Source organism: Metschnikowia bicuspidata (assembly GCF_001664035.1).
Source record: "Metschnikowia bicuspidata var. bicuspidata NRRL YB-4993 chromosome Unknown METBIscaffold_4, whole genome shotgun sequence".
NCBI lineage: Eukaryota > Fungi > Ascomycota > Pichiomycetes > Serinales > Metschnikowiaceae > Metschnikowia > Metschnikowia bicuspidata.
Genome location: NW_017387734.1, coordinates 112,254 through 127,562, shown reverse-complemented (window position 1 = coordinate 127,562; position 15,309 = coordinate 112,254). Strand labels below are relative to the sequence as shown.

Here is a 15,309-nt window from a genome sequence, read left to right as displayed (position 1 = left end):
AGAAAAAACGGGGCCTGGAACGAGAAAAAAAAACGGGTGGTGGCGGCGTTTGGTGTGGTGGGGGAAGAGCCTCGGGTGGTCTGTAGAAGTTGCCAGGTGACGATTCGCGAGGGCCAGTGCGGTGTTTCGCGGTGGCCGAGCGAGCGGTGCCCAGACGTGTGTTTTCGAGGCAAACGCTATGTCGAGGCATATTGTTTTTTTAAGCGGCTGATTTGAGATATGAGATTGGGGATAGGAGATTTGGGGTATGAGATTTGTGGGATTTTGATCTGTGGGATTTTGATTTGTGACTGCCCGTGATATTAGCACGTTGCCAGGTCACGTGCGTGCTGACCACGACCGTGGATCGGTGGCTTCTCTGGTTTCTCCGAGTGTTCTCGTGTAGTCGTTTACTTGCTCAATGTTGATGCATCAGTTGCTTGAATAATCAGTTTCCGTTACCCGAAGATGGGCTGATTGATTGACGATTATCGCTTGATGATAATCGTTGATGGTTATCGTTTGATGATTATCGTTCGGTGATTATCGTTGATTATCGCTTGATGATAATCGTTGATGGTTATCGTTTGATGATTATCGTTCGGTGATTATCGTTGATTATCGCTTGATGATAATCGTTGATGGTTATCGTTTGATGATTATCGTTCGGTGATTATCGTTGATTATCGTTTGATGATTATCGCTTGATGATTACCGCTTGATGATTATCGTTTGATGATTATCGCTTGATGATTACCGCTTGATGATTATCGTTTGATGATTATCGTTTGACTGTCTAAACTATTTTCAAATCCTCCGGTATTCAATCGTTGGTCATTAGTCTTCGCATCAGGCTCTGGTCATTAACATCAGCAGAACATCATCAGCATATCATCAACATCAACATACCATCAACGCATCATCAACATATAATCAGCATATCATCAGCACTAGTCATGGCATGAGTGATTTCTCATTGTTCAATTCATCAATTATTGACAGTGGTCATCAGTCATGACCATTATCTCAATCACCAATGCGATTATGCCATGACGATTTCCTGTTCTCCATTTTCTTTGACGGAGACGCTCACAGGACTCATCTGGCCATCCCCATTCCGACCCTTCTGTCACCGTATCTTGCTTCTTGGTAATCTTTCTGCTGCGCATGGCTGCAAAAGTTTATGGATTCTGGCCTTATCTGCTGTGGCAGAGAACCGCCGTTAATGAAACGACCGAGCAAATCCAAACAGGACACACATGCGGCAACTTGGCTTTACGAGACATAGCGTTACTGGCAAGTTGATCATACTTGGAATGATACTGCGTTTCATTCGCATGCTGAGCATGTGCCTGACATCACGCGCGCGCAAGCCGAGCCTTTTAACAGTCACCAGCTTCGAAGTTCTACCCATGATCAAATCTTTCAGTCACAACGCCTTTGCAAATTGTACGACTGATCAGAAGAAACTTCTCCACAACTCTCTTAGTTTCTGGGCGCAAACAATTGCGATACCTCAGACGACCGCAGTAGACATTGAGTTTTCTTAGCACAGATTGTATGTTCAGAGCCGATGTTCTTTGCGTAGAACATGGAACTGACCCTCTCGCTAGCCCGCGCTCACACGTGTCGAGCAGCACTTGAGATCTTTTGATTTCTGCTTGGTTGTGGCATTGTTCGCACGAGATACGGTTTCGGATGATTGACTCACGTAATTTCGTTCTCTCAAAGCCATATCCGGGCACGGTGTATTTAGTAGTTGGCCCACGACCACGTTCATCTGAGGAAAGCTGGCCGAAACCTGCTGCTACTGGGGCCGGCCGAAACTCTGACGTAGAAAGATCCACTGTGACCTTAAAAGCAGCAAACCTGTTAGGTCGCTGTAGCTTGACGCCGAGGGTCCCTGTAAGCGCATATACAGCTATGTGCACTTCCATTATTGTGAGTTCCGTCAGATGTCATTTCGAACAGCTCATAAAATATTCTCTGGAGTTCTAGGGGTTCCTTTCACGTGAGCTCCCGATAAAGTGCAGGAAGGTGGAACATAACCTCTGTAGAGCTCTGGTGAAACCAAATAGTAATACCCCATGACGGCCCTAACAAAACCCTTAGAACGGTAAAACCGAAGCAGACGCAAAGATTCTTGAAGCCGTCTGCATCACATGAGGTCTAGTTTCTTCATGGAGTTTTGGAGTAAAAGACGTGACTGTTCTGGTTTCAGAATTCCAATGTTGTGTCTCATTTGGCAATACGCTGGCATCTATGCTTGCGGCCAAGTGCGGATCAGCATTCTAATATACCATTGGGTTAGTTGCTTACCAGTAAGGGGCAAATCAGCATTGGTGGACGCGATTAGACACGCAGCAGAATATATTGGGCCCGGTGCCTTGCTCGTGTTCATTCAACATCTGCCAGTATATTCATCAGATCTGTACCTGGCCGTATTTACTCACCAGATATGCAGCATGTGTTTTCCCACCATAGAATGAAAAATATTGTTTCCATCCAGACCCGGGAATTTCCCGCTTCAACTAAGGTGAAGGGGACTTTGAATATTTGCATATACCAGGGGCATTCTAGAGAAACGTCGTGCCACGCATGAGCTATATTCCATTGACACACTGTACATAAATTAGAGGTGCTCAAGAGCCTTGAATGACATATACAAGAAAAGGTGCCCAGTGGTCTGAATGACATACATCAGTTAAAATGCCCAGTGGCCTTGGATGACACTAACTAATTAGAGGTGCCCAAGAGCCTTTAAAGACCTACACTAATTAAAAAGGCACAGTGGCCTTGAATGACATACATTTATTAAAGAGACTCGACAGCATTGGATGACATTCATTAGAGGTGCTCACTGGCCCCGCTCACCGCCGCGCCCACCAAAAAACACCTGCACGCACCCACAGAGCCAATACTAGAATAGACCCACCACCAAACCCCGGCAGGGCCCCGAAGTACCAGCCAGCCGTCTAGAATGGCCAGCTAAGAAAGTCCCTGTCCGAAAACAAAAAACTAAAAACTAAAAACTAAAAACAATAAAAAGACACGGCTGCCTGATGAGAAAGCCCCCGCCCCAGAGCCCCAGCACCAGTGCGGCCCCGCGCACAGCCCCACGCCGCGCCCAAACCCACATTGGCCCTGCAATCACGCCCGGCCCCAGGACAAGAACACACCACAGAGGCCCACGATTCTGCGCCGTTTCCCCACGGAACGCGCCGAAACTGGCCGCCCGCCGCCGCCAGGCACGTGGCAGCACGCCCCCCAAATCCCAGCGGATTCCGTCCCAGACCCGGCCGAAAAAAACCGCCCTCGAAGCTTTTGGCGCACCCGGCCCCAGGCCCCAGGCCCCAGGCCCGAGCGCGGCCCCGCGCCCCGCTGCCTCGGTGGCCCACGTCGCACTCGCACCTCACGTCGCACGTCACAACTCACGGCGCAACTCTCAACTCCTCCTCCCAACTCCACCAACCCTCCCCCGGCCCCGCCAAACCCACACCCACGCGCCAAACGACCGGGCCCGCCGCCACCGCCGCATCCCCACGTGTCGCCGCCACCCCGTCTTCCCTGCAAAAAAAAAAAAAAACGGTCTCTGCACCAAAAAAAAACCGGCTTTCCCGCCCTGCTAGCCGCCCGCCATGCCGTCGTTCCCGCCAACTCCCGCCGAGCCGCGCCGCGCGCCGGAGGCCGTCTTCCGCTCGGCGCCCATGACCCTCGTGCAGTTCTACGTGACCCTCGAGTTGGCCCGTGACGTGGTGTTTGCGCTCGGGCGCTCGGGCCACGTGCACTTCCGCGACCTCAACGCGCTGCTCACGGCGTTCCAGCGCACGTTCGTCGCCGAGTTGCGGGGGCTCGACGCGCTCGAAACCAAGCTCGAGTTTGTGCGCGACTTGATGGCCAAGCACGCCGCCGCGCGTGGCGGCGCCCACGCCTCCGTGGCGCCCGAGGGGCCCCTCCCGCTGGCCGCCGAGCTCCAGCTCATCCACGACGCCACGCACACGGTGCACGCCAAGCTCCAGCACCTCGACCGCTCGCACGCGGCGCTCGAGCTCAAGCGGCTGGCGCTCGTCGAGAACCGCCACGTGCTCACGGCCGTGCAGGCGTTCCACCAGGCGGCCCTCGCGCCGGGCGTGCGCACCAGCACGGACGAGCGCCGCCGCTTCCTCGCCGCCGGCGACGACGAGGAGGCCTTGTTGGCGCTGCCTGCGGACGCGCCGGACGCGCTGGACGCCGCGCCCGGCCTCGACGACCTGGCCATGGAGTCCATTGCGGGCACCATCGCGCGCGACAAGTGCCTCGTCTTGCGCAAGATCTTGTGGCGCACGTTGCGGGGCAACCTCTACTTCAACGACTTCCCCATCGCCGAGCCCTTGCCCGTGTCCTTGGACCGGCCGCTGGGCCGCGTGGCCAAGAACGCGTTCCTCATCTACATCCACGGCGACTACTTGAAGGCGCGCGTGCGCAAGATCATCCGCTCCTTGGACGGCCACATCTACGACAACGCAGGCGGCAGCACGGGTGCCCGCACGCACGCGCTCGCCGAGCTCAACTTGAAGATCAACGACTTGAACAGCGTGGTCGAGTCCACGAAGACGCACTTGGTCTCGGAGCTCGTGTCCTTCCAGGAAAAGCACCCCGAGTGGCACTACATCGTGCGCCGCGAGCGCCACATATACGAGGTCCTCAACAAGTTCGACCAGGACAGCACCCGCCGCTGCCTCGTGGGCGAGGGCTGGATCCCCACGGCGGAGTTCGAGTCCATCCGCCGCTGCCTCAAGGCCGTGGTGAGGTCCAAGATGTGCGTCCCACCGCAGCTGCCGTTCGAGGCCGACAACTCCATCAGCTTGTCGTCCGACACCTTGTCGGCCCCAGCTGACGACGGGCCACCTGCAGGGCCCGAGAACCCGTTCTCCGACCGCGCCGTGTTTGCCGTGGGATCGGACGACATCGACAACGCAACAGACGACGACGAAGACACGGACTTCAACTTCGTTGCTGTCGTGAACGAGCTCTCTACCAACAGAGTGCCTCCTACGTACCACAAGACTAACAAATTCACCTCCGGCTTCCAGTCCATCGTGGACACGTACGGCATCGCCACCTACCAGGAGGTGAACCCGGGCTTGGCCACGATCGTCACGTTCCCTTTCTTTTTCGCAATCATGTTTGGTGACTTGGGGCACGGCTTCATCGTGATGTTGGTGGCCTTGTACTTCATCAAGAACGAGCGCTACTACAATGCCATTCGGAACAAAGACGAGATCTTGGAAATGGCATTCAATGGTAGGTACATCGTCTTGCTCATGGGCGTGTTCTCAATGTACACGGGACTCATGTACAACGACATCTTCTCAAAGTCCATGACACTCTTCCTGTCTGGCTGGGAATGGAACTGGCCCGAGGGCTACGACTTCAGCAAGGAAGGTGCCATCTCGCTCACCGCCTCCAAAATCGAGGGCAGGACGTACCCATTCGGCATAGATTGGGTATGGCATGGAGCTGAAAACGGTCTACTCTTCACTAACTCTTACAAAATGAAAATGTCCATTGTCATGGGTTACTTTCATATGAATTACTCTCTCATGTTCAGTTTGGTAAACCATAGGTTTTTTAGGTCGAGGGTGGACATCATTGGTAACTTTATTCCTGGCTTCCTATTCATGCAGAGTATCTTTGGGTACCTCGTTTTGACCATCATATACAAGTGGTGCGTCGACTGGCTAGGAACCGGCAAACAGCCACCTGGGCTTCTTAACATGTTGATCAACATGTTTTTGTCTCCAGGGAGCATCGAAGACCCGTTGTATTCCGGACAAAAGTTTGTTCAAGTCACCCTAGTCTTGATAGCGTTGGCTTGCGTGCCGTGGCTTCTCTTATATAAACCCATGGTTTTGCGCAGGGAAAATAACAAGGCCATGGCTTTGGGTTATCGCGACATTGGGTCTCAGAGAAATCACGATTTGCAAATGCTCGAAGAAGAGGAGGCCCTCGAGCGGTTTGCCGAGAGATCAACTTCCTTCGACGATTCTGATGAAGTCGACATGTTGAGTGGCACATTCACGTTCCCTAATGACATTGAGCCAATGGCTCTTAGTTCGGGACATGGCCATGGTGAGGAGGAATTCAATCTCATGGATATTGTGATACACCAGGTTATACACACCATTGAGTTCTGCCTCAACTGCGTTTCCCATACGGCGTCATATTTGAGATTATGGGCTTTGTCATTGGCTCATGCCCAGTTGTCAAGTGTCTTGTGGAATATGACCATTCTGAATGCGTTTGGGACTACAGGAACCGTGGGCATAATAATGACCGTATGCTTGTTTGCCATGTGGTTCGTTTTGACTGTGTGTATTTTGGTTTTGATGGAAGGTACTTCTGCAATGTTGCACTCTTTAAGATTGCATTGGGTGGAGGCGATGTCGAAATTCTTTGAAGGAGAAGGCTACGCCTATGATCCATTTACATTTACAGACATTGACTTGTAAGTATTTAGGAAAGGCTTGTTCTCGTGAGATATTAGATTATAGAAGAGGGTTATAGTTAGAAGAAAAATCCGAGGCGTCATCCAGATTTAATAAATCGAAGCTGTATGAATCTTCGTATTTGATTCAGAGTTTGCTCAATGCAATGCTCTTGCTAATGATTAAGTTGGATAAATCACTGCGGAGCCTGTTCGTCAAGAACATCGGCTTTTTATCATCATTTAGCCAAGTTCTCATAATCTTAACTAGGCTTTCTAGCACGAGGAAGTTGCGCAGGCTCAACAGCGCAGCTATTCCAGATGACAGTTTCGCCGAAGTTTCTATCAGCGAGTTTCCATCTTCGGTTTCGGAATCCACAATAGATGACAAGAGTTTGAGCAAGCACGTAAACGTAAGAAGCGACATTGAGATCTTTCCCTCGTTAAAATTTAAGTGATTCAAGAGCAGCAACAGCTTTTCGTTTTCCTCACCATTTGAATAGAATGAGACCAATGACGAAAGCAATACAATGAATTTCTCCTCATTCATAAGGTTTAGCGAGCAGACCATCGATTGTTGGTGCTTGACGAGTTTGAGCTCGTCTCTTTTCTGATGAATGCTGAGTTGACCTGAAGTCTCAGTCTCACTCAGGCAGTCTTCACTGTCATCATCAGAAATTTCCTCGTCATCGGTAAGTTCAGGTTCTTCAAAACACAGTGCTATGTTTTGCAAAGCGTTGAGGATATATTTTTTATCGTTTTTCAATACTTCAGGCGCTGCGGCAGAGTTTAAAAGTAGTTCGAAGTAGGAAAACTGGCGGCTCAAGAAAGCCGACCCAGCAGTCAAACCGCTGAGTTTGAGCGAATCTTGCTTTAAATCTTCAAGACCATCATCTCTAGCCCCGGAAGGAGAGACTAAAAGGTCCAAATAAACAAGGGTTAGCTCATGGAGAATCTCCAATACACGCCATTCAAAGACAATAGCATACAAGTTGTTTTCATTCTTGAGTCGGGAGTCCACAAAGAGCAGGGCGTTTTCTCCATTGTTGACATTTCGGCATAGTGGCAAGTCATGTGAGAGGTTGTAAAACCGTTGGGAAAACGACTCAGAATCAAACATCAGCAACCCATCAACATTCTTGATTAAGCGAGCAAGCTTTGACAAGCTTTGGTGACTGCCGGTGTATTCTGCAGCAAGCAAAGCGTTCTTCCTGAGCTTCAAATCTAATTTCACGAGTTGTGAAAGGTAAGAACCTCTTCTAATGACGACTGTACCCACAAGAAACTGCAAAAGAAGAGTTTCAAAGCCGGCGCTTTTGGTACGGAGACAGATGTATGCTCGGATCCAAGAGGTGATCGGCGCAGAATTAGACCCCAAGAGAAGTGCTGTGATTTTGCACTTTTCATCTTCACTCAAGGGCTCACGTGAATGCGTGCTCATGAACGAGAAAAGCCTCGATATGTTTTCCAGGGCGTTGTTCGACTTGCTTTTGCGGGACTTTGGCAGAGAGTTCCCCACAAGAGAGGAAACGACCATGAAAAGTCCGAGACCAGCAACGAACACACGGAGCGTGTATAACAACAGGGAGGCAGTTGTAAAGTTCCCAAATAGCGTAGCAGGGAACACAGGCAACGCTGACATGGCCTGGAAATTGTTGTCGTTTATGTATGACGACCCCATCATTGTTGCCAAACCACCGAAGAACATGTTTGCATTCGGGTAAGGTTGGGGCTGAATATGCTGTGACGCCACAGTGCGAGGATTCATGTTGGAAACAGGGGCGTAGTTATTCATGATCGCTTCATCGATAGGCTGGGCTTGTGGCACGCGTCTCTGGAAAAGCGTCTGGGTATTCACAGGCTCAAAATACGAGGTATACGTACTCATCGGAGGCTGAGGCGTGACGGGAGAAGAGTCCATAATCGGCTGGCCCGCGCTTGCACGGCTCACGAACTCCTGGAGATCTCGGATCTGCTTCTCGAGAGTCTTGTTCTTCTTCCTCATGTGCTTGATGTACTCGTTGGCCTTGGTGAGAATGGAGGCTTTGTTGAGTTTACAGGCCGGGCTCAAGCCATCCAAGTCGGCCATCAGTACCCGGGCCTTGCCCGTGGCAAACTTGAGAGTAGGCACCACCTCGCGAAGCTCCAAGATCTTGGCGTTGATGCTAGTGCGGTACTTTTTCTCGATGATGTTGTGCGAGGTTTTGGGCTTGCGTTCTGGCTTCGACACCTTTGCCTTCTGTGTCTTGGGTCTCGATCTAATGCTCACGTGGCTTTCTGGGCCCATGGGGGCGACGTCCTCCTCGTGGGGCTCTCCTTTCACGAAGACGCCAGCCCTGGCGTCCTCCGTTCCAGCCGTAAGCGGGATGTTCTGCGGTTTTTCTTCAACAGGGAGCTCTGGCATGTTGCCGAAAGCGGCAAAGTTGAACATGGGGTCACAGGGCGCCACGTTGCCATTCACGTCGGCCTCTTGTTTCATCACAGGCAGATGCAATGAGGACGGCCCCGAGTTGGGCAGGTAGTCCAAGTACGGCGACATGGTCAGCCCAAGCAGAGTGGTATACGAGTGCTCGGCCCCGTCGCCAGACAGCACAAAGGGGTCGTCGTCAGTGTTGTACAAGGGCGCCAACGGGTTCGGATAGTCAGAGCCTTGCGAGGTGCCGGAAAACATCTCGTCGATGGAGCCGTTCAGCGAGATCACTTCGGGCGACAGCGGCGCAAAAAGAGGCTCGTATAAGGGCTCGAATAGAGGCGTGTCGAGCTGGTCCAAGTCGATATCCTTGTTCCAGTCCGAGGGCTTTTCGAGCAGCGGCACGGTGTCGGCAAGCGCCGCTAGAAACGCATTTGCTTCGTCAAAGTCAAGCGGCGGTTCTGCCTGAAAGTAAGACATGACTGACGGGTGTTTTTGAGTATTTCGAAGATGGCCGCCTGGGGTCGTTTGGGTGGGTTTCCTTAGACAGGGCCTTGGCAGTGGAGGAAAGCGGCGGGCCTGGAGGAAAATGGGCACAGGCTGGCTGTAGAATCAAAATAAAAAAGGTGGTGTAGGAAAAGCGAGTTTGCGCAGCAGCAAAGAATTTGCAGATCCGAAGCGGATACTCAATTGGTGAAAGGGGAAAGAGACTGCTCCGGCCTTGGAATCACCAGGCTCCGCTCCAAAACAGCCGATTTTCTGTAAAGTGGTGTGATATCGCATCCCTCGCTGTGCACGGGGCCACGAACCAGTGCATGGGGCCAAGCCTCTGTGCCTCGGTATAGACGCAGCGGTCGCGCGATTAGGGCGACTATTGGGGCGACTATTGGGGCGACTTTTAGGGTGATTCTTAAGGTGAGTATCAGGACAATTATCCATAAAGGCGGGACATGGGTCATGGGAAAGCCCTGCCACACATTGGAAAATTATATATAGACCCAGAAGCAATAGCATGGTGGGAGCCGCAATGGGTGCTCTCACTATTTCTGGTGTGATATTGAAGTCGGACTCTTGCCGGCAAGCCACCGCACGGGCGTCTCAAACGAACAATCAATTTCCTCTGACGCGAGAAGTGTGAGACAATGCCGGGATTTCGGGTAAAAATACTAGCGGTGTCAGTGACTCTGTTGCGGGAACAAAAAGCAATGGTTCCCCGGCTCGTTCCCTGTTCACTTGACTCGTATACGTCCTCGTCTCGAGTTTCCCAGTGATAGCTCGGACGAAATCGGGTGCCCGTACTTCGGCGGGATCTCGCCGCAGTCACGCGCCGTGAACTGTGGGCCAGCTGGGATCCAGATTCCGGAATTCCTTCTGGAAAATTCCAGAAACATTTCTTCGGAGGCATGAGCACGCATATTTCAACCCAACAAATGGTGCTGGCAAAAAAACTCCATGTCTCTCTCTGTCTTGATTATTGGTGCGTGCGCGGTACAGGAGTTGATGGCTATAGAGGCCAGGCCCTAATAATCGGTAATTTTCGTCTTGCTTTTTTCTTAGGGATGTACTGCAAGAAAGAAGATCACCGGAACAAAGAATCCTGTTTTTCTCGGTCTGGTCCTGGGGACGTTTTCAAGTCAGCCCCCTTGCAATTCGGCGGCAACAGCCATCATTGACCTTGATTTCGCAGCCTCGGCGAGCAGGCCCAACTGGGCTTTTCGAGACTGGAGTATGACAAGGGAATTAACAAAGACCCACAACTTGAACAAAGAAAAAAAAAGAACAAAAAATCTGGTATGGACGTTGAAAGAGTCCCAAAGGGGGTAAACAAGGAGAATCAATAAGGGGTCACCATGCATATCGACAATGGATGATGGGGAACAGATGTGATTCATCAAGAAAACTGAGACGCGGTCTCGCTTCCGCTTCTGTTCGCCATCGCATTGTTTGCATTCTTCCAGAAGTCCATTTACAATCCCGTCATTTTGTTCTGTTTTGGTTTGTTTCACTGTTTTTTTTTTTTCTTTTGTGCTTGTGTTTTTTTCTGTACTCTCTTTTTTCCGGATTTGCCAAATCCACTGACCCACTAATTGTTGGCTTGGAGCCTTGGCCTGGCGGTCTGAGGTCTGCCAGTCCTTCATATGCCCGGCTCCCGGGCCCTTCCCCAACATGTCCGCGAAATGGCCCGCATATACCCCAGCAAGTTCACTCCGCCACGTCTTTGGATCAAATTCCCATACTTTGATACAAATGGAACCAACAAACCAAATAGCTTCGAGACTTTTCCGGTCACAGCGTTACGTCATCGTGGCCATTTTATCTGTTTTTGCGATTTTATTGGTGATCACTGCAGCGGCCGGCCGGGGATATGTGAACACCGACTCTGCAAGCTCTTCGTTTTCAAACACATACTACAGACTCTGGGGCAGCCTGTCCGATATCGAGGTGCCAGAAATAGAACCCATGCCCGAGTTACTGATGGACGAGGGTCGGTGATTCAAACAAGAGGCACATCGTGTGTCTAAGGTAACGAACATTCAATGTGTTACAGATCTTTTCGTCTAGAAAGGGCACCTTAAGTAAATACCGATAGGTCTCGAAATTGCAAAGGACAATATCTCGAGGCAGTGTACATTGACGCTATATTATTTTGAACACTTGTGAACACTTAACATGATGTATCGCGGCGTCTTTCGTGATGCACGCGCCTTCCCTTCATCGTCTCTATATCTAGGCGCATGTGCTTGCCTTCGCCTATAAGTTTTTCCAGACCAACTTTTCCATGTAATCTCCCTTCAGTTTCTCCTTTAGAAAGCCCATCGCGTTGAGCTCAAAACACCCCTGGAGAAACCAGGCGTAGACGACCTTGCTCCACGTGTCTTCGTTATCCTCGTTTTTCAATCCCTCCATGATCAGCGCAAGCCCAGCCCGGTCGGTCTCCGGTGAGCTCTGCACGTGACGTTCAATTTCGGCCACGATCAGTGCTCTCGGAAGCGACAGCTTGAAAGCCACATAGAAGTCCCACAAATTGATGCTGACGGGCGTGTCTTTATACACCTGGTACAACTTGCACAACGGCGGCCCCACGAGCTTGGCGCCCAATCTCTTTTTCCCGAAGCGCTCCATGAGCAATGGGTTTCGTAGCCTAGCCTGCGGCTCATCTAGGTCTGTTTCAATCACCTCCCTTGTATTGGGGCGGATGACATCAATCATGACGTTCCTGTAGTTTTCCTCGATGGCGACGGCCGGTCTGAGCTCGTCGAGTTCTGTATGTCCACCATTGATTGTGAGCACCTCGTTGAAAAGATTGTCGCTGATTTTCATGTTGAGATGCTCGTTGTCATGGAAGTACTTGTTGAGAAGCGACTGGAGGTCGCCGTCATTTCTTTCCTGGAGGCCTGCTTTCATCCGCACGACATCTTCGTCGATCTGGCCATTCACGGACTCGTGTATCAGAGGCCCCGCCAAGAAAGACACAAACTCGTCATATTCTTCAGTCGCATACGCGGCCACGGCTTTCAAGACGCCGCTGGAAAATGCCGAGTTCATGAACTGGTTGTTGGTGATCAACTTGTAGATCTGGAACTTTTCTTTGGAGCCTCCGCAAAGCCAGTAGACTATGTTCACGGCGTTCATGACGGCGTTCTGGTACTTCTGAATCCAACCTCGGGCCATGTCGAAAAGCGCCTTGAGCTCCTTGTTGCTCAGAAGCAAGCGGAGCACCTGGGTCTTTTCGGACTCGGAGGGGTTCTGCCCAAGGTCATGCACAAGGGCCTCCATATGATTCTTGAAAGACGGGAGTTTTCTCAACGCGTCGTAGTGGAACTTTTCCGGGACAAAGGCAGGGTCCACCAAGCCCGCGAGCGGCGTGTGGTAGAAGTACATGATGTACGCGAGTTTGAGCTCTGTGATCAAGCTGTCGATGGAATTGTTGGAGTTCTCAAACCTGCTCAAGATGACCAGCGAGAGATACGCGTCTAGAAGTAGCGGGTTCTGCGCCGTGATCTCGTTCTGGAGGAGGATCTCATCGATGATCTGGTACCCCAAGTCCTTGTTTTCCTTTGCCTGGAACTTGACACCCTCGATCAATGTCCGGAGCTTGGTGGTGACGTTCGAGTCCATCCAGCTACCCACATTACGGGTGCCTAGAGCCATCACCATTTTGATCGGGTATCGGCTCGTGTACACGCAAACTAGCTGCAATAACTGGTTGAGCACCTCGGTGGAAAACCCATCACAATCCTCCAAAACCACCACGATCCGGAGCGAGTCCTCGCACCGATGTTTCTTGACATAAGAGTCCATCCAGTCCTGCACGATCTCAAAATCATAGGAGATCCGGCCGCCTGAGATGGCAGTCGACTCTTCGTCCTCGTCTTCCCCCTCGTCTTCAAACTCGCTGTTGTCGTCCGCAGAGTTGTTGTCGTCCGCTCTTTGCTCATTTTCATCTTCGTCTACTGGGCCATTTTTTTCGGACACGGGACCCTCTACAATCTGCTTGATCATTTCTCTGACGGCAGCCTTGATGTTGCCGCACAATTGGGAGCCCAAGCGCACGACTCGGATATGCGTGGCTCCCTGTGGGGTTTCTGCGACGTACATCGAGAACTCGTCTAGAAGCCGCAAGTTGTTTGCCGTGTTGGAACTCAAGCCAAGGAAAGCCGTGTCTAACCGCTCGGAAACCGGATCCTGGATATACTCAAGGAGACTGGCGAAAAGCGAGTGGTTGGCCAGGTTCAAGATCGTCTCGATGGCCTGTTTCTGGTGGCCCCAGATCTTCTCGTAGAGGAGGTACCGGTGTCTGACGTGGTCGCCTGTCTCGGCGAGTAGGTGCCCAAAAGGCGTCAGATGATCTTTTTTATGCTCGGCCGCCTCGGCTGGGTTTTCAGTTTTGGGTGGGTTACTTATTCCCGAGATCTGTCTGGAATACTCGGCATGGCTCGAGTAGATGTGTTCTAGATGCACCGGCCTGCTTAATTTCTGCCGCTTACAGTTTGATAGGTCTATCGAGTAGTGTGTTTTCTGTAGATTGTCATCGACGGTGATATTCAGGCTCATTGCCGGGTTTACGTTTGACGCTTTATGCCTTACAGATGGAGAGTTGCCAAAGGCCATGCGACTCGCACTGTATGGAAGTTCTGGGCAGAGACCGAGCATACCAGATCTGCTTCCAGGACCTACTTGAACACAGTGCCTGCTGAACGTAGAGATGGTCCAGCGGGATCATTAGTGACATGTAATTTTCCACTGTTTTGAAGCAGTGGTGAAGAAAAAAAATGATGTTTGAACTACAAACTCCTGTCTGGGCTTGACCTGAGCTTACATTCGCAACATACTACATTGGCGCGCTTCATGACACTGAGCAACAATATGAGGATTCGACCAGAGTATACATTTATGAAGAAGACGATTATTACGCCGGAGGGTATATAGCAAAGTTCTTGATAACTGCCAACACAAATTTTACTTTGTCAGGATCTTATGAACCCCAGCCATTAAGAGAAGTGGCATGTGCAGAATTGATCGAGAAGAAGAAATTGGTGTAGAACCAGGTTTTGATTCATTTGTGCCATGCTGCAAATGATCCTTCCTCACTCAGCATGAACGATGGAAAGGTCATCATAATAACAAAAGACAGAGGGAGAAAAACTCGCGTTTGCTTTGAGATCAGCCAGGTCACTTCGCGAAGCATTGCCCGGGTGGGAAGAATGAAAAAAAAAAGAGAACTCAGTTGATGTGAACTTTATGGGGAAGCGACGTTTTTTAGCCCATGACTTGTCATGTTTTCGGGTATTTACTGAGAAACTAACCGCGTTTGAACCTTAATTCCCTTCTAGTCGGATATTCTTGTCACTTATGGACATGAGAATCCTATTGCAAGTGCAACTTTTGCCAAGCAGCAAGGATCGTTCCTTGGAGGCAGAACGGGTTCGGGATTTTTGCAGAAGTTCACAAATTTGTCCGAGTAAATGATAAAGAGGTTTTTTGTGGGAAAAAGGGATGGAGACCTGTTAGTCAATGTAAAATTGATACGTAGGCCACAGGCGATCCATCAATTACAGGCAGAGGAAGAGCACTTCAGCCGGACGACGGTATCTACCAGTCAACACCCGCCTGTCACGACACCGCAAGTTCAAATAAACTAACGACGAATGAGTCTTTATTTATAGAAAAAACGAGATTATCATACGCGAGCATGCAGATGCATCCCAGATCCAGAGAATTCGGCAGGTGGAAAAATTGCAATCACTGTGGAAGGTGCGAGGCGCGTGCCTCCAAAAAAGCTCCAACCAGTGCTTCTATCCCAGACCCAAGCATCGTACCCTTACAATTGATACACTGGCTTTTGAGTGGGCCCTTTATTGGCACTGTCCCCGGTGAAGCCAAGTATATCTTACTGGTTGTGGAGGGCAATTTCTCCCGATCCTGCTAAAAATGCCGCCGGGCAGATTGTACT

At 50.8% G+C, this 15,309-nt stretch overlaps 4 protein-coding genes across 4 annotated transcripts; 1 reads left to right on the top strand and 3 right to left on the bottom strand.

The window, feature by feature from the left end:
* Window positions 1-3,617: 3,617 nt before the first annotated feature.
* On the top strand, window positions 3,618-6,470 carry STV1 (Stv1p; the record flags this gene model as incomplete). Its single annotated transcript, XM_018858917.1, has 1 exon — window positions 3,618-6,470. The coding sequence occupies one exon, from the start codon at window positions 3,618-3,620 to the stop codon at window positions 6,468-6,470; it is 2,853 nt and encodes a 950-aa protein (XP_018710749.1).
* Window positions 6,471-7,298: 828 nt separating this feature from the next.
* Window positions 7,299-8,732, bottom strand: CPH2 (Cph2p; the record flags this gene model as incomplete). Its single annotated transcript, XM_018857780.1, has 1 exon — window positions 7,299-8,732. A coding segment is annotated over one exon (1,434 nt), but the record flags the coding sequence as incomplete, so codon positions are not given.
* Window positions 8,733-9,572: 840 nt separating this feature from the next.
* On the bottom strand, window positions 9,573-10,374 carry METBIDRAFT_193002 (uncharacterized protein). Its single transcript, XM_018854856.1, has one exon. It carries the CDS (start codon window positions 10,258-10,260, stop codon window positions 9,811-9,813), a length of 450 nt encoding a protein of 149 aa, XP_018710747.1. The 5' UTR covers window positions 10,261-10,374; the 3' UTR covers window positions 9,573-9,810.
* Window positions 10,375-11,606: 1,232 nt separating this feature from the next.
* ORC3 (origin recognition complex subunit 3) lies at window positions 11,607-14,206 on the bottom strand (the record flags this gene model as incomplete). Its single annotated transcript, XM_018858916.1, has 3 exons — window positions 11,607-13,729; window positions 13,844-13,874; window positions 14,189-14,206. The coding sequence occupies 3 exons, from the start codon at window positions 14,204-14,206 to the stop codon at window positions 11,607-11,609; spliced, it is 2,172 nt and encodes a 723-aa protein (XP_018710746.1).
* Window positions 14,207-15,309: the final 1,103 nt, after the last annotated feature.

Coding starts and splice junctions, on each gene's coding strand:
- METBIDRAFT_193002 (XM_018854856.1), bottom strand. CDS start 10,260: ATGCCTCCGAAGAAATGTTTCTGGAATTTTCCAGAAGGAATTCCGGAA.